This window comes from Crocodylus porosus, unplaced genomic scaffold (assembly GCF_001723895.1).
Source record: "Crocodylus porosus isolate Cpor-Errol unplaced genomic scaffold, CroPor_comp1, whole genome shotgun sequence".
Classification (NCBI taxonomy): Eukaryota; Metazoa; Chordata; order Crocodylia; family Crocodylidae; genus Crocodylus; species Crocodylus porosus.
Genome location: NW_017728909.1, coordinates 58,882,519 through 58,908,611, shown reverse-complemented (window position 1 = coordinate 58,908,611; position 26,093 = coordinate 58,882,519). Strand labels below are relative to the sequence as shown.

At 36.4% G+C, this 26,093-nt stretch overlaps 1 protein-coding gene across 12 annotated transcripts in view; it reads left to right on the top strand.

Annotated features, from left to right (window-relative positions):
• The window catches only part of MEF2C (myocyte enhancer factor 2C), a 151,305-nt gene that overhangs the window by 56,344 nt on the left and 68,868 nt on the right, over positions 1–26,093 (top strand). For 8 of the 12 annotated variants that reach the window (XM_019532340.1, XM_019532342.1, XM_019532345.1 and 5 more), the window contains exons 2-3: positions 5,241–5,437; positions 19,461–19,664. In XM_019532340.1, coding sequence (XP_019387885.1) covers positions 5,384–5,437; positions 19,461–19,664 — 258 coding nt within the window. In that variant the 5' untranslated portion in view covers positions 5,241–5,383. Of the gene's footprint in view, positions 1–1,490; positions 1,671–3,021; positions 3,305–5,240; positions 5,438–19,460; positions 19,665–26,093 lie in introns of those variants that run through there. The other 4 variants (XM_019532337.1, XM_019532341.1, XM_019532336.1 and 1 more) reach the window with 4 other exon arrangements.

Sequence of the window (26,093 nt, the reverse complement as noted above, 5' to 3'; positions counted from 1 at the left end):
CTCTCTATAAACTCACTAGGGGGGACCAGAAGGGTTTAGGGGAGACACTGTTTCCCCTAGCACCCCCTGGCATGACAAGGAACAATGGACACAAATTATTAGAGAGTAGATTTAGATTAGACATCTGCAAGAACTACTTCACAGTTAGGGCAGCAAGGAGCTGGAACCAACTTCCTAGAGAAGTGGTGCTGGCTTCTACCTTGGGGATCTTTAAGAAGAAGCTTGATGACTACGTGGCTGGACTCATTTGAGTCCAGTCTTTTCTCCCGCCCAGGCGAGGGGTTGGACTTGAAGATCTACAAGGTCCCTTCCGACCCGACTTCTGTGATTCTATGATTCACATGAGCAGTATAGTAGGGCATGCCATTTCTGTCTTATAGACCTATTGCAGTGGGGATGACACAAAATATGTAATAGTAGCATATAAAGTTTCTGTTAATTAAACTAAGGCTGCCTTCAGGTACATCCATGCAGTTTCATTGACCCTTGAAGACCAAATTTATCAATTGGTGTTTATTTGTCTCCATTGAATAGCACAGAATTACATTAGAGATAAATTTAATCCAGTGGGGTTGCTCATTTCAGGAGTTAGCCCAGTAACTATTGCCCTCATTCTACATTTATTGCAGTATTAATTAGTATAGGGCATGGGATTTAGAATAATGAACATCTTTACTTGATTGAATGCATCTTTTGTAAAACTGCATAGCTGTTTTGATCTGTATACTGTGACTGATCAGTCCATGTGCAGGTGACATTTCAGCAGGAGTTTTGTTCGAATCAAGGCTGCTGGAGTTTTGTTAGTTTTCATGATTTTGTTGATGTTGCTTTTTGACTCATTTTTCATTAAAAGAAACTAATGGTCTCTGACACATCATTATTAAGCATTACAGCCACATTTTGCTGAATAATGATGTAAAGACTCCCACTGATTTGAGTGACCTTTCACTTTTGGGCTTTCTCTCTCAGGGCAAGGTGACTGAATTTTGAGGGCAAGAGGTAGTTACCAGCATGTTTTTTTCTTTTATATATATGATTTTATTTGTTTAATCCAATACACCTACTTGAGAAGCATACTGGCTAGTAGGATAGGGAGATATTTATGTCAAGTCTATTTCTTTTGTAAAGCAACCATGAAAATGTTAATCAGTGACATATTTTAAGTATTTTTTTTCTCTGGCCTCCTCTTTGTTTATAAATTAAATCTTTTTACTCCTCTGTTTAGATACTCTTTAATGCCTCTTATGTGACTTGTTCAAAGAACTCTCTGTCTGTGGTGTTGCAGCAGAGCAGATTCAGACAGTTCTGTTCGGAGAAGGAAGTGGAGAGTTTTGGTTCCCATTTTGCACTTCTGGAACAGTTTAGGGAAGGAAGCACCTTTACACCTTTTATTGTTCGTGGTTGCTGATGTCATATCCTTCCCTGACCACTCTGTGCGTGTTTCCTGCCATTCTATCAAGATTCTCCTCTGTTTCAGGGAGGGAGGGAGAGTGTGTGTGTGTGTCTGCATGTGTGTGAGAGAGAGAGGGAAGCAGGAGTGGTTGAATAATCTTCAGCATTTGTGCATCAGAAATTTCTTGGGGCTCAAATCCTCTCTTCCATCAGCTATCTCTGCCTGTGCCAAATCATAAAGTGAACAGAAGCCCGCCAAAATGAAGTTCCTCTTTTTAGTAAGCAGTCTGATTTTTTTTTATGTTTGGGTTTGCTAAAAGAAAAAAATACTGAAGCCTGTAACACCACAGCATGTAGCTATGACATTTTTTATGCAAATTGTTTACATGTAACTATGTCATTATGTTGGAAAGTTTCTTTCATGCAGAAAGTTATTTCAGCCAGCTTCTGGAATTATTTTAAGTCCCTTGTAGATGCTTTTGGATAATGAAAGCCTGCGGAACAGTTTAGGTTTTGTGTTACTTACAAGGTTTCTACCTAATGTATTTGCATTTGGAAAATATAATTTGATCAGTTTATTGGAACTTAAAAAATGTAATGCACTAACCATGCAAGAATTTCCCAGAAAGTACTGTGAACATTGCGTAAGTTCTTAGAACATATGTAGGCAATTGAAGATCTCCATAATTCTATACATTCTGTTTTGGCACTGTCACTGTCAGTTCTCTGAAGGTTATGTGAATAACCATGAATCAAATGTGCTGATTTCCTCATTTCAAGTTATGTTTGGCTTCATCCAAGTAGCTGTTTTGTGTGTGTTTGTGTTTGCCATATAAAAATATATATAAATGTACACCAAGATATATTAAGTATAGTTAAGAACTCTGTGTATGTATGCTTGCGTATGAAGATATGTGCATAACCGAAGCTACACAAAACACTATTTATCATAATGTAGTATTAGTAGTAATAAAAATTGACAGAAATTATTCAAAAAGGAAAGAAATTCACTAAACAAATTCAGTATGTTTTACTTGTCATTAGGCTCATAAGTACAAAGCAAGTAGGACAGTAGTTTTTCCACTCGTGAATTCAATAAAAAACAACTTTTTGCCTGGTGGTTTCACAGTTGTTTTTCCATGCAGTGTGCATATGGGATATATACAATCTAACACATTGTTGGGGGGGGAGGGGGGTTTCCCCATCAGACTTCCTGCAAATAATGCATTAAACATTTAACAATGAAATGATCATTACTTCTCTTCCACGCTTTTTTCTTGTAATAGATTTTTTTTTACCTTAAAAAATAGCCAGATTTTGTTCTTGGTTAAAGTGCAGTCAATTTTATATGCCTAGTGGACTTTCTCGGTGTAACAGAGTGCAATTTGGTCCAACAGGTATTGTGAAACTATTTGAGGAATATTTTGTGTAGCCACCAGATGAGAGTTCCTTACTCTGAGCAGTTAATAAAAGTTTTTTTGTTTTTTGGAAGATTGGTCTTAAATGTGGAACTGGTAAATGTGTGGGTGGGACTCATTATACTATTACTTCACTGGGGGATGTTTCTGCCCATCCTGGTAGATTTTCAGCATTTAGTGATTTTTTTCTTTACTCATTCAGCTTCAGGATCTTGATCTGTAAAGCTACTCTCATCCTTGCTAACCCTGTCACCACTGCTCTAATCTGTCCACCCTGACCTTCCACCTTGAAGTGAATAAGAGCTTAGGCAGGCGTAGTGCTGTAAGCCGATAGTGTCACCAGCTTCAATTGAATGAAAGGAAAGGAAATTGTTCCATATGCATTTGCTGTGGATTAGTGTATTGGCTTACTGTTACAGAGAAAGCCTGTTAGACTCTTTTGGGTCCTGCATGTGCATGGGAAACACCATTCTAACTTGTTCTTTGTATTGGAGGTAAGACTATAGGAAAAACGGGGGAAAAAACCTCAGTCCAGGGAAATTTAGGACTGTTTCTAAAAATAGATTGGTTTTGTTTGTCAACAGTAAATATCAGATAAGACTAGATTTGTTTAGAAAATTTGGTTTTATAAATACATTTAATTGATTTATTGTGTATTCTTTGGCACGTATTTAGTTTTGTATGATTAATGTGCGCTGCTGTCTTTCTGTCATTTTAAGCAACAGAAAAATCGCTAAAGTGTTTCACATGGGCAAAAAATCTGCAGAAGTATTTTATAACTATGCACCTTATATAGATGACATTACAGATGATTCCATTTTACTTGCCATATACTATATTACAGAAATGATTTAGGTGGTATCTAAAGGCATTCAGGTAAAGAAATGTAAACAGTATTAGGATCTAAATATTATTTGAACCAGCAGAATTAATTGTAACATAATAGTCAGTTGTTCAATTTCATTATCTGGTAGTGATAAAAGTCTTGCTTTTTCTTAAAGTGATAACATTTTGAATAGATCTTTAATGTATGAAAAGGAAAATCAGGAGAGAACTGAAGATCAGACTGAGTAAAGTCCAGTTTTTCTACCTCAATTGCTTTGAATCAGAGCCAAATAATGGATTAAATGGCCAGGACATCGGCTTAGTGTTACATAACATACTGGGGGAATTTATCAGGTTAACTGCAAGAGTCCTAGCTTAAAATAAACAAGGAAGCATCAACCCGTGTTATCAAATTGGTAAATGTTGATGGCTGAAGAAATATTATTCATGTAGTTTAGGACTGAGGTAAAAAAGTGCACTGTTCATTTGTAATTGAACCCTCTTTAGCTTCTGTGTTTTCTAGTATTTAAGTATACCCTCTGCTGTTTTACTCAAATGAAAATCATGGCAAGAATTAAAGATTGCAAAAGGAATTGGGGAATGGGTGGGGGGAGGAATAAGCACATTACATTCATTTTAGCACTGCATTAAGCATAACTTGTTTTGTGAATTTTTCCATATATTTTCTATCACTTTACAGTTAAATAATATTTTGCAAGTGTATAGATATAATCCTGTAGTTAATGACATTTTATAACAGAATATGGTTACTGTACATAGATAAATATTTTTCTTTAAGCACCTTTAGCTTTATGATGCAACTAGTTTTTTATAAAGTGTAGAGGACTTATCTGGATTTATTACAAGAATTATGAAAACATTCTTTCAAAGCATTTTTCACTTAGCAACTGTTTCTATTTTACTGTTTTATTAAAATATGTGGTGCATTACTTAAAAAGTTACATTTTCTGTAGTTACATGCCACTGGTATAGATAGTCTGGAATATACTTTGAAATGTAGCTGGACTTTAGAAGTACTACTTCCTCTATAAAGTATCTCAAGCAGCATATACAGTAACTGTAATTTTTAAAGAATAAGATTAAAATACTTAGATTTAAATTATCTGACACATATCAAATAACACTTTAATAAAGGTCCATCTATTTGCATAACAAGGAACATTATCACCTCTTCTATCAGAAAATAAGATTGCTTTCTCTTCAAAAGTGAATTAGCTAGCCTATTTAGGACATACCAGTTTTAAAAGGTTCACTAACTCTCTTATTTAGGTAATTTTTCATATTAGAATGGCGAACAATATTAAAAAATTGAACTACCTAATGTTATCAAAATCAAAGAAACACGCATTTTGGTCCTCTTAATTATTTCTTGAAGGATTTATGGGATCATTTACAATTAAACAAAGAGACTTTTGCATTGCTACTATTAGTATTACCTTATGTATTGTTTACTTTATAAGCTAATAAATATTTGTTAAAATTTGCTTAGGTGATAATGGCTACTAGGATGTTTAGTAAACTCTGTAGTAACTTTTGTCTAGTTGTCAATTTTGTACTAACATTTGATTTTCTTTGTGAGTTTAGCAGGAACGGATGCAGGGGACTGTGAACTGAGGAGTGCAAGTGCTGAAGGAGGAGATTTGTTTTGAGGAAACAGGAAAGAGGAAGAAAAGAGAAGGGAAAAATACATAATTTTAAGGAAGAAAGAGAGAAGAAAAACGGGGACTATGGGGAGAAAAAAGATTCAGATTACGAGGATTATGGATGAACGTAACAGACAGGTATGTAGAAAAAAAAGTCTCTATTAGAGTTTTATGGTGTGGCATATTCGTGGTATAGTTTGTCCAAAGAATCAGTTGAGAGAGAAATTTTTAGCAGATTTTCATACTGAATATCTAAAGGCAGTACATTTGTAAACATGAAGATGTCTAACTTTTTTTTGAAGTTTCAACCTGTTGTAGTTTTAATCTGCTATAATTTGTTAACACAGGCCTTGTACTTAACTCTGTGCTCTGTGAGTAGTCCAGTTGAATTGAATGGATAAAGTGAAATATAACTGCAAGTCTTTATAGGATCGTGACACATATCACCCAACCCTACAAACCTATATACACATAATCAATTTTATTAGCGTGAGGAGTCTCTTTGCATGCAGTGAAACATAAGTAAAATTATTCTTATGTTTAGATTTTTGTAGGACAAAATCTATGCTATTATTTTGCTGGACATGTATTTTAAAAAGCAGTTGCACACACAGCTTTATATCAAACATCTAATAATATTTGTATGTTTCATGCATCATGAAACAAAGACTGTACCAATGATATTGATGATGTAGGCACACCATGGTCAGTCAATTCAGATTTTTAATAAAAAATTTGGGATGGTTCAAATATTAACAGCAATAAAGCCAATGGTTAAATCTCATCATAAGCAAAAGTAACTGACTTTTATTTTTAGAAAAAATAATTTCAGCGTATGGTCTCCTAAATTAAAACCAGTGGAAAAAACTGTTACTATTTATACCTTATATAATATAGTGAGATTAGAGATGCACAAATATGGAAATTAAGATAAATAAAATTGTTTAACAGTATCACTAGTTTTCCCTTAAGAGTATGGATACAATTTGGGGTTAATCTACTGTAATTATTTTCAGTGCATCAAAAAGCATTTAGTATTCAGTGACTATTAATACACTAATTACATATATTTGACTCATTATTTTCTTTGTATATGCAGATTGTATTATAGGAAATTATTATGTTGTCATTAGAATTTAAAGTCTCATAATGCCATGCAGAAACAACCCGATATAGTAATAACCTTAAATTTTAATTTTGAAATGTGCCTTCCTTTGAATTTGTAAATGCTGTAGTGTGAGTATGACTTGTGCTCTTCATGGCAGAAAATCAAGTTTAAAAAGCAAACAATGCTAGGATTTATGATGGATACATTCTGTGTTTTCCCTACAGGTTGCTTATTGCTGTGGGCCAAGCCAAAAAGCAATAATTCTGTCAATAAAAAACCACCATATTTGTTTTAATTGGTTTATAGCTTAGAATTGAAATTAAATTTGAAATATTGAACTGGATGTATCATTAACCATTTAGACACTAGTTGTTTTGGCCTATCCTATATTACCACAGTTTCTTTCAAACCATGTTTGTATAAACATATTGTAAATAAAACTACATCATTTTGCCATTGGTAACATTAATTTATACTGTAGCTTTAGTATTCACTTTCATGCTCTAATACAGGCCTATAGAGGACTTCAGTCTCCAATGCTGTCAATTTGGCACCTTTCATGAAGACTAAATTTACTTTAAAAAATAAATAATATTGACAGTTAAATCACTCACTGTAGAGTTTCAAGAATTTTCATATTATTTATTTTCAGATTATTTATTTCAAGACAAATACTGGTTCTCAAAATTAATAATTTTCTAAAAGCCTTTCCTTGATTCAGTTGTAATTTCATCTGCAGTCCTGCACCCACTTATAGTCATAACATTGGAATACTACTATTAACTATAATATTCTGAAAGAAAGCATTTATTTTGCTGGGGTTCGGTTATTTTCATAATTTCAGTAAATCAGATTCAGTAACAAACCTGAAAATATAACTTTACCATCTTTAACAGCCACATAGTCTAACTGGCATGCTGCTCCTGTCTCATTTCTGAACATTTCAAAAACTCCCTTGAAAATTGTTTCTATTGGTTTTCCTCCTCTGCCCTTTAAGGCACTGATGCAAGACCCAACAGAAACATCAGAAAGATGTTTCCATTGACTTTAAGGAGGTGTAGATTAGATTGTTGAGGTTTAGCTATACTGCCAATGATTCAGTATGACTGGATTTTCACTGATGGCTGATTGTTCTTTTAACAGTTTGAACAGATGCTACTACTTAACAGGAATATTTGCTAAAATGCTTTATGTCCCATGAGCTGGTATATCCTCTAAGAGAAGCTCCATCATTTTATATATATGTATACATAATTTTAAAATAATTTTTATATGCTGATTTATACTATTGCATACTATTTCTAAAGACTGGGAAAATATTTGGATATATAAGCTAAACATTTTTCATTACAGCATAATTTAATTTTTTTTGTGTCCCAGTTGTGGCACATTTCTGCAAAGCTTACTCAGTGTTTCCATATACCAGCAACACACTTCTCTCACATAAGTGAGTTTGTAAGGGTAGGTTCTAGCACATTTCTGTCTTAAAGAAATATTTTTCCATGGGTCACAGAGTGTTTATTTGAAATTGTCATATAGTCATTTGCATTGCAATTTCAAGGTGCCTTCTCTATACAAGGAGCATTGGATGCAGCACAGTAGTGGAGTATGCTGTTGTGCATCCCCTTTGCTATTTCATCAATGCATTAATTCTGTACAGGGCAGCATGTGTGGCAAAAGAAAGAGTGAGACCCAGAGAATACAGTACTACTAGGATCCTTCAATCCCCACGACAGCTCCACTGAGTCTACCTTGATCATTTGGAGTAGCTTCTGAAAGACGCCCTTGCAGTGGCTCCAGAACCAGGAGATGATAATTCTGCTTCTCTAACTTCTACATATTTGTCCAGAACCCTGCCTGATTAATTACATTGAGTATTGAGCACAGATCTGCCCCAACAGAGGCAGCAGTTATTATTACTGGGTGCATCTACATGAGATGCTTAAAGTGCAGTAGCCTAATAACACTGCAGTAGCGTGCCAAGCAAAAAACATGTTAATACGCTACTGCACAGTACTATTAAGCTACTGTACAGTAAGAGTCACTAAAAAATTGTGTGCCGGCACTGCTGTGCTGCGTGTTTATTTAGTACTTTATTAAGCAAGTACTAAACTAAATGTACAGTAACTACTATACATTAATAAACATGTAGACGTGGTCACTGTGTCTTGTAGTAGAACTCTTTTATACTGTTAGGAGTAAGCAGCTCGAGAGACAAAAATAGTAGCAAACTCTAGAAGTAAAACAGTATTTCTTTTGAGCAAGTTGAATTGGCTGCACATACTTGGGTTCTTTGGTTACTATCCTTATATTAAATGTAAATTAAAACTGTCAAAAGAAGTATGTTTCTGACTACAAATTCCATAGAAGTGGGAAGATGGTATGGCATGAGTGTATGATCTGTTCTTTTCCTGGGTTTGAACAAGGAAATCCTTTAAATAGATAATGAAAAATGGATACTGTTTACTCATTGCACATCTAATCCTGCAGTCAAATGGGGTTTTGCCATTGACTTCCATAAGGGCAAGACAAAGCCCTATAATCATGAGGAACCATACACTGAATGTTATTTTATGGATGTTATCAGTGAGCCAGCTTCTGCCTGGCCTTTACATGAGGGTGAGGGGGGAGAAGGAGAGCATATGACATCTTCTTTCTTCCCGTACAGCCTCACACCCACCATGATTTGTGAAAACTTTGCACACAACCAGGCCATCCCTAACAACTGCTCTCATGTGCTCTGGACAGGGGGAGGAAGAATAAAAATAGCTCACAGACTCAGAGAAAAGTCATACTTATTTGGGTACTTTGGTTACTCTCCTGGCATTAAATGTAAATTAATACTTTCAAAAGAATTGTGTCCTGAGTGGCCAGTGTGACCAAAATCTTTCTTTTTATTATAACATAGGATAATAAATTCTTGTTAAATATTGACAGAATGAGAGATCTTCAATGATACTGCTTACAATTATATTATTATGATTGTCCTAGCAATTTGTTGACCATAGTTCCCTGCATTCTCTATCAGTAGCATGATCATTTGAAGTAATAGCCAAGCATTATCAGTATTGTCTCTGGACTTATAACCTCTTGATTTCTGTGAGTACCAGTTCTGAAACTAGTCAGCAATCAGATTAGGAAGAACTGTTCTTATGAGGGCAAGAGTTGATTTGAAAGTAAGGAGTAGGAAATTTATTAAAATAATTCTGACATATATTTGCCATTTTTTCTTTCTTTGTTTTTTTCATCTGAAGTTCAAAAAAAGGCAACCAGTTCTACCATTGTTCACAAGTCAGAGGCATTCTCCAAAGAAATTAGCTTACATTTTATGTTCATTTTTCAAATTTCGAAATTTCATAACAATTTTGACATTCGGAATATTCCAGCCAGCCTTACAAAGGGTCATTTATGTGGGCATCAGCCTTCAAAAGAAGTTGTTAAAACAGAGCTACAAGAATGCCTTTGCAACCCTTTGTACTTTATATAAATTTGGGTAAATTATGTCATATACCATTATATAATATATTTATATAACATATTTGGCCCAAATTTATGTGGAGTGTAAAGTATAAAGTGGTGTAAAGGAAGTTCTTGTGGCTCTGTTTTATCAACTTCTTTGGAAGGCTGATGCCCTCAGCGATGACCCTCTGTAAGGCTGGCTGGAATGTTTTAAATGTCAAAATTGTTATGAAATTTCAAAATCTTAAAAATAAGCAGAAAATGTAAGCTAATTTCAGTCTAATAATATTAATGATATTGGAAGGCATTTTGTGATGCTTGATGAAATCTGTGGCCTGAAAGCTAAATGTAACCAGCACATTGATCTAGAAAAGCAACACCTAAACCCAGCAGAGTGGACTGTCATATTGTGAGCTATATCTTGGTGTCTGCCTCTGTTACTTTTTCTTATTTTGAACATCTTGATTTGCCATACTTCCGTGGGAGAACTTGTATGACTGAGACAAGCGGTATCTGGTCTTAAATAGCACCTGCTCCTTTCCATTACCCCATCTTCTTCCTGAAGTGTTTCGTATTTCTTTATTGTCCTACTTTTGAAGCATTCTGTTGTCTAGATTCCCACTTTAAACTGACCAGGACTTAGCTCATGCTTCTCCATATTTTTTTGGAACATGTCCTTCAGTTTCATCAAATCCTGTAGGAAAAATAAAATAAGCTCACATATTAGACATTTTCCCCAAAGTATAGCATGGTTCTGTAGTTGGTCTGAAAAGGGTATTGGAGTAATAAAATTGAAATATTTACTTAATGCATGTGCAGAATGATTTTTGTATAAATCTTGGATTCCAGCATTTGGAATAATTAGGTAAAATAAGAGTTGCTGCAGGTGTCAGCTCAACAGAGAACAAATTAAAGCAGATAAGCAAAGTGAGGTTATAGGACAGGGAAAAAATATCCTGGAGGGAAATGACCAATTGAAGGAAAACCTAGATTTGTTCTACTGACTTTGATATTTCACACTGCTCATTTCAAAACTAATTTCAGAGTTATGTGCATCTATTTTTATCAGTGTTTTAGCTCTGTTCAAAAGGGAAGAATAATAGACTCCCATCTGAATCAGAACTTCATCTGTAGAAGCAGAAAAAAAGGGTGGTGATTTAGTGCACAGATCAGCACAAATTTGAGAGGACATTTCATGAGAATTATTTTTAGATTTGTCAGTCTTGTCTTAACCATTTTCCTGGGCCACAAACAGGCATCACATTTGTGCCGGGACAAAAGTCTTTCTTCTGGCAAAAAAAGGAGAGCATGTAGTGGTTCAAGGAATTAGTTAAGGAAGAGAAGTGGCCTTTCTGCAAGAAGTCAGTTATCTATACAGAAGATCTCTCTCCTCAGGTTTTAACATGAAAGGCTTAATGCTTCTCTTCGGTGTGGATGACACCCAGTATCCCACAGTTCTGTGCTTTATATCCTTCCCACCAAGCTGTCAGGGAGCCCCATGGGGATCTTACCCCCTGTCCCATCAAACAGGTGATTGATGGGATGGGTGGAAAGGCATTCTACTGTGGGGAGAATTCTCCTGGAGCCCTGGGAGAGTTTCAATCCCATGAAAATGTCCCCCTTCCCAGCCAACCTCCCAATCAGCTGATGGGTGGGATGGGCATTTTCCTGCAGTTGGAAACCTCTGGAAGATTTCCCGCCATAGGAGAAGAACCCCTGCCCCATGTACTCCTCCAGTTTAACCCAGAGATGTGCAGCAGTGGGAGTCAGGGGCACTTGGGGCTGGAGCTCTCCCAGAGTTTCAGTTTTAAATGCCACCCTGTAGCAATATCACAGCCACTGGGGCTGGGAAAGATTTCCTCGCCCCAGTTTCCAGCCCCAAAGCCTTTAAATGCCACCCCCACAACCCAGCTGAGTGGCATGGGCAGTGATTTCAAAACCTTCAGGGTAGGGAACTGAGGAAGCTATCCTTGACCCAGTTCCCAAACTCGTGGGCTTTAAATGCTGTGTGTGCCACCCAATGATTTAAAATTGAGGGAGCCAGGACCCAAGGTCAAGGAGTCTGTCCTCAGTCTCCTCCGTGCCCAACCCTCAATGCCTCAGGTTTCAGTCACCCTCCATGCAACCCATCAGGGATACATACAAAGCAATTTAAAACTCAGGGGTCTGTCTGTTGACAGCCTGCCCCCTCTCAAGATAGGGGAGAAGTCAGGCTGTCAGGTAATAGGCTCCAGTAAAGGTGAATATGACCCAGGGAGCAGCCCTCTTTTGGTCTGGCTGGAGAGCTCACCTTTGTGCTGTGCGCACACCTCTGTGCCAGGGTGCTAGAACACATAACTGCTCTAGGTCCCAGGCTATTTTTCTACTGATAAGAATTTCATAGACATTTTACTGTAGAAATGAATACTGCTCCATAGCCCTAATCTTTTGGTCTGTACTCAGTAGTTAGATTGATTTTATTCAAGACTTCAGATTTCAAATCAGAAGAGAATATCACAACAGTAACAGTACATCTCTGTACCTCTCATTTCAATGGCCTATGCATTAAAACCTATGTAGCCCTTAATTGCTGAATGTCTGACTTGCTGTCCTACGTAAGTTTACTTCCATCACAGATAATGCCACTGGAATAGATCATGCTTGTTAGCCACAAGTACAAATTTTATCAGAGTGGTTATCTCAAGATTTGGCACTCTCGCTAATGGCCAGGCTCCTCAATTTGGGTGACCTATTGGCCCCAATGCACTTTAGTCTAAGGTTTTTCATGTTGTACCCATCCACCTGAAATTTCAGTAAGAAAAAGTTTTAAAGAGATGCTAAACTGATGATATATTACAGTTACGTATGTTTGTATTATCAATGTATGTTTGAGCATAATTTAGAGTGAATTAAATTCAGGTAAATATTTAGGTCAAATTACTTTTGATTTGAAGTATGAATGAACAGCCTAAGTAAGGAGAGTGCAATAGTAAATGAGTTATCAGCAAATATAGCTCTGTTGAAAACTAGTTCAGAAAAAGCCACTGTCTCTCTGTCTTGTAAGGATTGATTTGGAAGGCCCTGAGGGAGAAGGAGCTGGAGGTGGGAAGCAGAACTGAAGCCATTGTGGAGAGGAAGAAGTTACACTCTTCCTGTTATGACAGGAAATGCAGACAAATGTGCTTCCTGACCATTTGCTCAGCAGGGAATGAAATATTCTTTGACCTTTACCTTATGAACATTTTAGCTGCGTTGAACTAGTAAACATGTTTTGCTTTTTTTTTACCCTAAACATTTATTTGTACCCACCAGAACCAGTGAATATTGTATAGATTAGAAGTCAACTTTCGTATATATTGTGTTAGCTATCTATATTATGTATATACTGATAGAAATGATTTGTACTAATAAGATGCCAATTCCTAGGACACGTATATCTAGATAGAAGTAAGTTAATCCTATGTGTTCTAAACAGCAAAGGAACATAGCGTAACAGAGATTAATATAGAGATGTAGACATATATTGACATATAAATGTATTTATGCATATATCTAAATGTTTTTGGGTCTGATTCTGATATATATCAATTTAGAAAATTATAAGTATTTAAAACATGTAGGAATAAAAGATTCTGAATACTGCATAACCTAATAATTTCTGAGTTGATATATTGTCCACTAACAGATTTGAGTTATCCCTCCTTTCTTTACTCTTGAAGATAAATCTCATACCAGAAATCAGCTACTGTGCATTAAAAATTTTAGGACTCATGGAGAATAAAACTGGAAATACTCTCACAGTTTTATTTAATTTTGTTCTCCAGTATTTGTGTGCTAATAGACTAAAAATAGAGTATAAAAAAAAGTACAAAATCCTCCTTCTTATAAACCTCAATCATGATATAATGAAAGAACTTTGTCTTTAACATAGGGACATTTTATTTATTGCAGTCATAACTTTAGGACATCCTACTTAGAACTCTTTAGCAATGCTATTCAGCAAGTCATGGCTCAGTATGCTTGAGGCTGTCAAGCACAATAGTTCTTTTAGCAACATAACTCACTGCTGTCTCATCCCTATAAGTTATGCTGGAGGGTTACAAGAACATGGCAGCAGGCTGCTGAAGAGTCCCTTACTGCTCTTTAAAGGGCCTTTCATTTAATATGGCATGCCCAGTCATCGCATAAAGGAGGATTTGTCTAGAGGGAATCTTGCAGTGGTTCTGCTTCCCAGAGCCACTGAGTGTAGCCACAGATTTTTGCAGCGTAGCCCATTAAAATGACAAACTGAGCCAAACAAAATCAAATAGATGGGAGGGTAGGGAGGGTGGGAATAGGAAAGAGGCTGCAAACTTATGAATAATTGTTGGGATTTGTATACGTGTCTACTGTTGGCTGCTTAACTAAAAGTCCTGTGGCTTGTACATGCCATCTTGATTTTATGAAAATGTGAGGTTAGACACATCACACTTGCCATGTACTGTCTCCACTTTGGCCCCACCATCAGGAAATCTGACACTGAAAACCAAGTATGGACAATCAACTTAACAACAGTCAGGCAGTATATATCAGATACTGGGATAAATCTACTGTCCTGTTTCCCTAGTTTCTCACACAAACACATGCAGAATGCCACGTATGCAAGGGGAAGGGGCTTCTGCCCATTATTCCTGCATCTACCCCTCTTCTAGTGTAGATCTAGATCTGTAGATCTTTATATTAGGGTGAAAACAGATGAGGGGGAGCCATGCAAAGTCATGGCTGGGAGTGAGCTACCATTTCAAAAACAGAAAAAGTGCACTATGGCCTCCAGGACTGCACAGTGCAGTATGTGTTACTAGTGATACTGCTGTCACTTGAAATCAACCTGGAAGATTATCACAGATTTGAAATTAAAGAGTGGAACAGGCCAAAGAAAAAAACATTGAAAGGAGGCTCATTTCACGGAGTCAAGTGGTTCCTTCCAAAGACCTGGATTAGCAGAATGGAAGCTTCTACCTCCTGGCAGCCGTGTCTTTTCATCTCCTTATCAGTTCAGATCTACAAGCAGCCAGATATTTTTTTTAGACAATAATTTTACATAAGCAAAAACTACTGCTGCGTCTTTCTGTTACCACAGTTCATTGGTGCACTGTCTGGGTACGAAAAGCATATATACACATGCACACAGATTGTATTATTCATTCCAATGTGTAAAATCATCTATGCACCACTAAAATATCTTCTAATATATTTAATTTAAACAAGCATTACTTGCTACAAATCAAATTTGGCACTTGTCCAGATTTTCAGATGGGAATTAATGAGTGCCTATATTGTGGCTGACTACAGCCCTAGTCACAGACTTCATAGCTATTGAACCCAAGATTATGCCTGAGGGCCCCTCTAGATTTTACCAGGGAAAGCCTGTAGAGTGGTCTTTCCATAGACTTGAAGGAGTGCCAGACTCAGAGTGGAAAAATATTCTTCCCACAATCCCCTTTGGTCTGTGTCTTTCCTCTTGTGCATATAGTAGTCTTAACTTCCAGCCAGAATTTTGTCCAAAATGCACAAAAAGGAAGCCTGGATTTATTTTAGTTAAGATAGAAACTGGTTCTTTTACAGTTTTTTGGTTTTCTTTCCTAATATTTAAAGCAAGCATATGATTTACTTGCAGCCAGTGTGGGCTTCAGCATTTAAACCTCTTTTCTTTGCATACATGAGTGAGTGCTGCAAGAAGCTGATCATCTAAGATGTTGAGTACCCCGTTCACATTGTGTGGTGAGAGCTGTTGGAAAATCAGGCTCTAAATTAATAAAATAAATCATATTGCTTATGAAAAGCATATATAATTTGAGTGGATAAGGTTAGGTTTCATCCTGTTACATAGGTACCTGCTCTACACCCTCTGCATCTTGTTGAAAATGTCTGCAAGAACTATATAATACTTACAAGACCGTACTTGTGAAAACTGCTTAAAAGAACTGGAAATTGCTTTTCTATTTAATTCATGAGTTATGAGTATATGAGGTTTTAGTCTTTTAAAGACAGATAAATGTAAACCTCCCCATACTGGGAAGCCATTTTCTATTTCTCTGCACCTCTCTTCTAGCTTTCACTCACCCAATTGTGGGACTGTCAATATATAATAATATTCATAGAGGGCAGGACTTCATAGATAGCCTTACCTTCTAAATATGAAGAAAAATAAGTAAACATGAAAAGAGCTCTGAATAGCCCCTTACCCACAAAGCAGGGGAGTACAGCATCTTCCAATTCTGCTTTGACCAGTATGCACAATAATTAATTAATTAACCCTTGGATAAGGTTGACAGGAAAATGAGCATTACTGTTTTGATCTGTGAGACCGAAAAGAAAATTTAATATTAATCGGACATCTTTAAAATCTTTGCAAAAATGTTGGTGTGTCAATTTTATTTTTATTTTGAAATAAAAATAACTGGCAAATCATCATGCTTTTTCCTGGCTATAAAATGCAACATGATTTTTACAAGGTAGGAGTTTTCCCTCCCTAAGAGACAGTCTTGTTGGTTGACAGATCATCTCTCTACCTATATAAGCCTCCATCACTGTAGAAGTTGGGTGCCTGATCCATTATCAAAATTATTGCAGATTTTCCTAGCCTCAGTAATATAAAGTGATCAAACATGTGTGACAAACAATTACAATACTACTTTTTCCTCCTCATCATAAGCTGTAAACTTTTAGTACCATTGTTAAGCTACCCAAGATCTTGTGGGAATGCAGCTATATTTAAAAAGAATTTGTGTTTTCTTCATGATTTTAGTGGAATCAGCAGAAGTGAAAATTATGACTTAAGTATAGTGTCACAGACTTTGAAATGTAGATCCCAAGCAGTCTTGCACCTACACAAAAAGAGACAGCATTTTCAATAAATTACTACAATCTTTAAAACTCAGCAAAACTACTGAAGCAATAAGATATTCTCTGTCCATTGCGATCAGTATTTATTTTGACCTAGATTAATACAATTAACATAACAGTTTGAGACAAAAGATACTCACCTAACTCTTTGAGAAGGTAAATAAAGATAAATTTCTTCTGTCGATATGAACCTATAAAGCTATATAAAATGAGAATTTATTTTTAAATACCTTTAAAAGATTTTTACCCTCTGCAAATCTTGACCCTTGAACACACTTATTAAAAATATTGGCACATTCTTCATTCAGATTTGTGTAAAACGATGAGAAATTAAAGTATTACCATATGTTATTATGTTTCAATGCAAAAGCTCTGAATTGTGATCTGTCGATGAGTGGCATATTTAAAAAGATGAGTAATATTCTGGATCATCCTAGAAACCATAATAGGTACAATTCTTTTTATGCATTTATGAGCAATGGTAAAAAACATTATAAAATAGAATTGGAGAGCGTTAAAAAGAGCAATAATAGTGGAAATAATAGTGAATTAAACTCAGCAATTATGATTACATTTTAAAGAAAAAATAAAAGATGTAACTTATGCGTTGTGCTTTTAATTTTCAATTTCCACAAAAAGTAACTCTAACCAGTATCTTTTTTTAATAAGTATTATGAAATAAGTGTGTGCTATGCAGCACATCTGTGTGGTTACCCTAACTGTTCAGAAGCACCTAACAGTAAACACAAACAGTGGCTTTAAAGATATTTCTGTGCTGAAGTGTACTTTGATGGTGAGAAGCTGTAACATGCTAAATTCTGAGGTTTCTGTACAACAGAAACCATACTGTATAGAGACACCCCACCTACAGTACTGTGGTCAACAAGTCTGATTGCAGAGTTTTGGATGCAGAAAAATTGGTTGAATTAGTACACTGTACTGTCTGCATGTTTCTATAACATTCTATAGATGTACATATAGGTCTGTACAAATGAACTGCAATTTTTTTGCTACAAACAGAAAAGTTCTAAGAGGCTTTTGAAAGACTGATCATTTTTTCAATGGTAGTGTGAGTTTTCAATTTCATATTTGATCATTCAGAGTAGTGCAAGCTACTGAGGCTTTTCCAGTTCAGATATGTCTTACTATCAGTCATGACAAACTAGATTCTTAAGACCAGCACTGTTAAAACTGTTTTTTGAAATGCTTGAATAATCACATTGCAATAGCTATAAAAGTGACATCATGTAGCATACCTTACTGAAAAAATAAATATATAGAGCAATGGCATAAAGGCACATCTATGTGATGGACCAGCTAGTACGAATTAGCAATAATTAAAGGTCACGTTTTCCATGGTGGAACCAGCTGGGATTCTAAGGTAGGCTGGGGTTGCAGTTAGCATTAGCTTGCATTAAAATCATAACAAGATAAAACAATAGCCTTGTGAACCATTTACAGTGGCACTTTTGTATCTCCTTGCTGAAGCATGTGCAGAGGGACTTTTACTTAGGGTATTAAGTAGTACTGGTAGTATTGTCAGATTAAGCAGACCTATTCTACCCATTTAGTGTTCATCCTCAAGTTCTATCAAATACCTTCACGTTATAATTTTATTCACTTAAAAATCCCAGAAAATTACTAAAGAGGAGACCTAAACATTAAAAATAAAAAGATCTATTTAATTGTTTAGTGCAAATGGCATAGAGGAAGAAACAGAACCACGTTCATTCATACTGTTGGCTTAGATTTGTCATGGTAAGAAGTTCACATACTAAGCAGCTCTTATGGGGACTTGCAGAGCAATTGAGAGAAAATAAAGGTTTTTCTTATGTCAAAACAGACCCTGTTGTAATTTTAAAAGGTATATACTCCTTATATTTTTCATAAGGATTCATAGCAATAACTGACTTACTCTTAGAATTTGTATGTGCATCCTTGTTTTTAGCAAGATAACATAACTAGGATCATTTGATTGTACTAAAAACATCAGTTCATATTTCCAAACGTCCATGGCTAAATAAGATAAGACATATCCATCACTGTATATAGACAAGAAGGAGCTCATCTTAGTATTGCTGGTTGGCCAGTACTTTTCATTCATACCTTTATCACTGTACTTGTGCTAGATAACTTGAAAGTAAAACAAAAGCAATGGTGCCTGCATCTGGACATCATATCTATTTTTTAACTAAGTTAGGTGTAATATGTATTTTCTTACTAATGACATGGTAGATCAATGTTGGAAGGGACTGCAGTGAGGGTGATAGCTATTGAATATTAATAGGACAAATCCTTTATTAAAAGTTTTTCAGAACTACAGTACAAAGTCACAGTTTTATAATGTTGGGGAGAAAGGCATCTGCAAAATAAATGAAATGACTTAAGTGTAGGCAAAGATAATTGTACTGAATTTAAATATTATAGAGGAAGATCCAGTGCTAACACATTATACTGCTTAATGACAGAAGAAAAATTCACGGCTCAATTTATTGGAAATTCCCTGTATTTTTTATGTTCTGTAGTTTGACTTGTGCCTGGAGGATTCAGTTGCCTCAGTTAGATTACACTCACAGATATATATATATATTTTAAGTTAGAAATATATTTAGACTTATTTGCTTCCTTTCTGAACTTCTTAAAAACTACAGCAACTGCAATTTATCATTTCATGAAAAAAGTACTATAGTGACTTACAGATTTTTGACAGACCTGTTTTCTTTTTTTCAGGTGACATTTACAAAGAGGAAATTTGGGTTAATGAAGAAGGCTTATGAGTTGAGTGTTCTATGTGACTGTGAGATTGCTCTAATCATCTTCAACAGCACCAACAAACTGTTCCAGTATGCCAGTACTGATATGGACAAAGTGTTGTTGAAATATACAGAGTACAATGAGCCACATGAGAGTCGAACAAATTCGGATATTGTTGAGGTAAGAATTTATGGCTTGTGACAACAAATTCTTTCATTATTTTAGGACAACTCACTGAATGGTTTCAGAAACTGTTTAGTTGCTTTTAAAGGATACCACAGTTTAAAAGAAATCAAGGAAAATTCACTTAATAAAACAAATATTTGGACTTTCTCTCTCAATACAGAATTCTTTTACAAAATACAGAACCACAACATGGACAACATTCACAGCAATATTGGAAATACCTGGTTGTATAATGTAGCAATCTTAATACAGACCATTAAATTATTGTTATACAACTACCAAAGAGTATTAATTCATATTTAAAATATTATTTCGTAAATGTCCAATGTTTCCATTATATGATAGCAGTTGAAACTAATTTCAAAATGCAAATCCTGCAAAGTAAATTATATTTTTAAAAATTTTGTTAATATTGTTTCAAAAAAGTAAAATTTCCAAAATTGCCTAATTTAGCTGCATTTGAAAACAGGGCTTCTTGCCTAAATGAATAGAAGCCTAATGGTAACATTTTCAAAGTATCTAGGGCCAAGAACCTCAAAGACATTCAAATCAAAGGGAGTTAGGCACTCTGGGCACTTACAAGTGCTCTGACTTGTTCTGATTAGAACATGTCAGAGCAGATTCAATTAATTGAGCCTGCTGGGGCATTCTAATGAGAACACTCCAGCATGCTGCAGCATCTCCCGTATTCAGTGGCCCATGTTTCAAAATGGTGGCAGAGGCATTTTAACTAAAGCTTGTCAAACAAGTTTTAGTTAAAGTGCCATTGTCACCATTTTCAAATGTGGGACGCTGAATACACAAGATGCTGCACGCATTTTAATTAGAGCAGCTCTAGAGAGCCACTCTAATTCAAATGCCGCTCTCAACCCCCACATCCTGGAGCATGTGTACAGGCACCTTTGAATTCATGGAGAATCTTATCCTGTATACCAAATGGCTTAGAAGCTTTTGAAATCACCAGGACATTTTTTGAAAATAGAACTTGGTGTTTTTGGAAGTTTTACCATTGACAAGTACCACCAAGGTAGTTTGAGTTTGATAATGGGAAGAGGGGATGACATGTAATTTGTATATTTTAAGTAGTTTTAATGAAAAATACCCATGATAAGGCAGTCACATTTAAGTATTCAGTTTGAAATGTAAAGTGCTTAGGCCATTTCAGATTTTCTACTGTTTCAGGGACAGAAGAAACAGTTATTCAGCATGTAGATGTTGAACAAGAGCCCTTGTGTTAATGGGAAAAAAAAGTCCTATGTAATTATCATGTCTTTACTTGATAATTAACATCACAGTTACCAGTAAAAATGGGGTAAAAAACCCCACAAAAGCTTGAGAGCAAACAGATGGCTTTGCATTTAGTTTAGTTTGAATATATTTTAAGGTGCAGAATATAGATGTGCCACAAACTTAAATATTTACATTTTTCAGTTAAAATTACTACAGTAAAAGCATTTCCTTTAAAAGTTGGGAGTCGACTTTATTTGGTTTTGTGACATTTAAGCGTCTTACCTCATAGCTTTTAATCTTGTTTTTCTAAGACTACTGAAAGAAATTTATGGATAAGATAAGATAATAAACATGATTGTTTTTTTCTTAATGACTTTTCAATAACTATGTGCCACCAGAAGTATAGAGTGTAGTTCTGCTGGCAATGTTCTTAAAAGAAGTAGAGAAGGAGTAATTGATTTAGAATCCTAATTCCTGTCCACACAAAATATAAGAATGTCTGTTTAGTTACTTGTTTAAATACTCCAATTATTGGTTATTAGAATATATCACAATTTAAACAATATTTATTCCCAAATTCAAAAAGTGTAGCTCACCGATATACCTTTACTACTTTCAAATTAAGCTGTTGCTATTCAAATTTAACACCTAAATGAATTTTAATATAGTTCTGGTTAATCGTTAGCATTATTAATCAGTCTCTTTCTGGAATTAATTGTGTCTAGTGTTTATTAAGGTATCACTCTTCAGGCAGCAGTTTTTTATTTGAAGCAACAGAAGACAGAGGGTTTTGCAAATCCAATAAATATTATCCTCTTTTTCAACGAAGAAATGATTTGGAATGAAATTAATGGCTGTTTTAATAGTTGTCAGTGTTACTGTAAATCAGATCAAACTATCTCAGTGCTGCCCAACTTGTAGATACATAATTCTGATAACAGTCATGACACAAAATATATTAACTATTAAGAGAATTTACAAACCTTTACATCTACTTCTTTTTTGAGCTTAATAATTTATCTAGTTAAACAAATATTGCTATGTTCTTTACACACATAACCATTCTCGTCTCATATGATAGCTATCATAGAAATGTCATATACATTTCATGCAGCATGTAGGTGATGAAAGTTTAATTATTACCATGGTTATTGGTGATTAAAATGCCATCATTTTTCTCATGGTTGAGGGAGAAAAGTTTATTCACCCTTCTCATTTGCTCATTTGGGGGTCTCGTCTAAACAGTAATGAAAATTATTCCAAATTCTGTTGAAAAGTGCGTAGCAGTTTTGTGATGTATATTGGTTCAATAAACAAAGAGTTACTTTAAGACTTTCATCTGGAGTTAGACTGTGCTCCTAAAACTGGAGTCTGAGTGTTTTCAACCACTAAACCACTTACTCCGCAGTCTTTCATTAAACCTAGTTTCTGTTAATAAAGCACACGTTGGTCATTGGTTTGTGTCGATTTGTTACAAGCTATTTAAGGTCTGGTTTTCTCTAAAGCCTTGGTGTTTGAGGGAAAAGATGAACTTCATCCTAACATAACCTTTGGTGTGATAGATACCAAAACAATACAGTTAGTACAGTTGTAGTTTAAACTAGGGTTACCATATTTCCAGTTCAAAAAAAGAGGTGGAGGAGGGGAGGGGCAGAAACGGGGACGTACGATTGTGGGAGACAGTGATATGCTGGTGCCCTGCCCCAGCCTTGCTGCTGCCCCTCATTCCTGACCCACAGACTCCAGCCCTGCCAGTGCCCCTCACTTGCAAACCGCACCCCCTCGTCCCTGCTGGTACCCCTCACACCCAACCCACAGCCTCCTGGTGCTGCCAGTGCCCCTTACTCCTGACACATAGTCCACTGCCCCTCTGGTCCAAGCCACAGCCCCCACAACCCTGCCGGTGCCCCTCACTCCCAGTCCACAGAGCCCTGCTCCCCACAACCCTGCAGTGTCTCCTGGCCGTCCTTCCCCTTCAAGCAAGGGCACTGGCCCTGGTGCCTCCAGCCCGACCATGCAGCTCCATGCTGCTTCCGAAGGGTCCCTCTACCCCTTTCCCTCTCACCCTGCTGCAGCCCCAGCACCCAGACAGATTCCCTCAGTGTCAGCAGGCACTCGCTCCTCTCACACTCCCTTCCCCACTCACACCCATGCCACACACACACACACACACACACACGTGTGTGTGTGTGTGTCCCACCAACACAGCCCCTTGGACAGTTCCCAAGCCCTGACCCTCCAACCCCTGGACCCATAGACCTACCTGCATCCAGCTGCTGGGGCTGCTTCTACCACCCTGAGGGCTGCATGCTGGCCACATGTGTATGTGCCCTGCCTCAAATTGTGCTCTCCCCATTTCTAACAGCCCCAAGCAGCTCCTTGCTAGGGTAAGCTGGGAAGTGCCAGGAAGAACTTCCAAGCTGATCTGACCAAAATCCCAGACATTTGACCAAAAAGCTACCTGGACAGAGATCAGAGAATCCAAAAAGAGGACATGTCTGGGAAAACCCAGATGCATGGTAACCTTATTTAAACCTACAATCCTATCATACAGTAGAACACTTTAAATGATTAGAAGCCTCATTATGCTTTAAAGTGAGATTCAATTTTTGCCATTAAAAACTCCATATTTTATTTGGTACACATTTTTGATTAACCTAAAAAATTGCATTTTTACAATTGTGGGTAGGTTTCAGTCTGTATTCAGTCATCAGTCTGTAACTCATGTTCTCATGTGTTTTAAATAAATGGGATCTAAAATATGGATCTCTCACTTAACATGTACAGAATTCCATCCCTCTTGTCCTAATTAAGTTATATAGAGCAATGTTGAAACTTCTATATGATATTGATGGAAAAAAGTAAGATTAACGTAAAAATGTGTAGAGGAGGGACAAGTTACTGCTTTTTTGCAGTAGTTCGGATTCCAGGAGATTGATTCTCCCCTCTTTTCTACAAGTTTTAAATAGTTGTAACAACACCGAATTCAGTGAAGTTGGTTTTGATTTTTCTTGCTTGATTTTTCTTGCCCTCAGTCCTATATGCTGCCTGTGTCCCTAAGAAGTGTGTCACGTGTAACAAATAAAGAATTCATGGTATATATAATGAACTTTACCTACAAAACATGAGAACATGGTCCATAGTTTATTCTGGGTTATAATTAAGTTACAGTTCAGGGAAAACGGCACTTTTGATTTTTTTTTAATACAAAAAGGTAACGTCTTAATCCGTTAAGTAAAAATAACACCCGTGTATACTATAATTTACTAATCTAATGAAAATTTCTGAAGCTATGCATTTCCTTTGTACTAAGCATTAATGTCTACAGAGTCATGCCTCATAAACAGCCTCATATACCCTTTCTTTGCAAGAGGAATAAGTCTCTTGTTCGGTTTTGGGTTTTTTTGGTCCTGATAATGGTTTTCCATATAGCTACTCTTTTTCCCACATAGACACCACTTTTTGACGTTATACCTAGGCTTTGAGATAATAGACCTTCCTCTAATTATATTTAAAGTGTTTTATTGCCATCCAGAATTTGCAATAATACTGAATGCCACAGTTTTCCCTTCTGCTCCCTCCGATAACATTATTAGTCCACTGCCTTTTAAAAAACAGAGGGAAGAGATGGGCAACATCTCACCCTTGGTAAGGGTGCATGATCCAGGCCAGTTCATTATTATAACTGCTCTAAGGTATCAGAGAGACCATGACTTTGTCCTCTTTGTTTAGTTGGGCAGGTTTCCCACTAACTAAAGTGTATGAATGAGCTGAGTAGGAGATACCAGACATAGCACATTCAGCTCCGTCAATTACCGCAAAGCACATTAAGTTCTTCGCCCAGGACACTGGAAAAGACACCGTCCTTCAGTTCATGAGGCTGTTTTAAAACTATCTTCAATACAAACATAATTACAATCATAACTCACCATTACAGAAATCATTGTGTTTTTAGCTTCTTACGAAGTCATTAAGCCTCTTACTGATTTAAAGTGAAGTTTCTTGCCTCCCTCCTTCCACCGCCATCACAGTTTCAGCTAGTGACTCATCTTCATCAAATCTCTCAGGTTTTTTTTGTGGTCTCTTTGCCTCCAAAGAGTTCCCCCTTTCTGATCTTCACTCTGTCTTCAGTCTCTCACTGCCATAATTTCCTACCCTCCTTTCTTCATCTGACCTCTACCTCTCTGATTTCATGGTCACCCCATTTAGCTCAAAATCTCCTACTCAATTACTTCATACTCATTTCTCCAACCCTCTCTTTTGGCCTCTTCTGTTCCTCCCCATTATACATTGAGCACTTCCGGAGAAATACAAACTTCCTCTACTATTTGTTTTCTTTTCCTTCAACTTTCCCATCTTCTTTAAATATAGCAAATTACTAATCACTCAGGAGCTCATCTCACATTGTCACCCTATCTTTCCCCTAATACAGCACCTCTATGCACTTCTGCTTCCTTCTCTTACTTAAACAGCTGAATTTGCCGATCCAGAATATCAGCAGTTATTTAGAACAATTTTGATGTTTTTGGACAAAAGCTTATTTTTCATGTCCATGACATCTTTGAAAGCCTCTCTTTTGTCTCATAATTTGGAGATGTCCTCCCTGCTATTCATTTCTAACCTTTTGGCTCCGTCCCTTTCTAACTGCTAACTTCACTCCTCCCCTTCTCTTTTCTCCAAATCATTGTTAGGCATATGTAATGTATGCGCTCCTTTGCTCCTTTTCTACAGTCTTCCAACATACCTTAGTATCCTGTATCCTCCAGTAAAGCTGTCCTTTAACTCACTTGTCTTCCACATGCTGTTTCCTGTTTCTCTAATACCCCTAGCGTACCGTGTCATCTCACTGGCAGCTCCTCTTTCTCATTTTTCTAATAAACAGCTGTCACTTCTTTTATTTCTACAGCACAGAAAAGCATACTTTTCTTTACCTATAAAACAGGCCTCTTCTCCAGAAAACTTTCATCCTTCTTGTAGACATGACACATTAAGTAAGGCTAACCTAAAAAGGTAAGGTAAAAGAAGGACGAGGGATTATAACAATCATATTATCTATTAGAAGCACATCAGGATTGTCTGAAATCCCATTTCCATTTCACAACACTTAAAGCAGTCTTACTGAAGACCATGTTCTGAGCAATTCTAAGAGTCTCTTCTGAGCCCTTCAGCTCAGCCTCTTATTTGGGCCCTCAT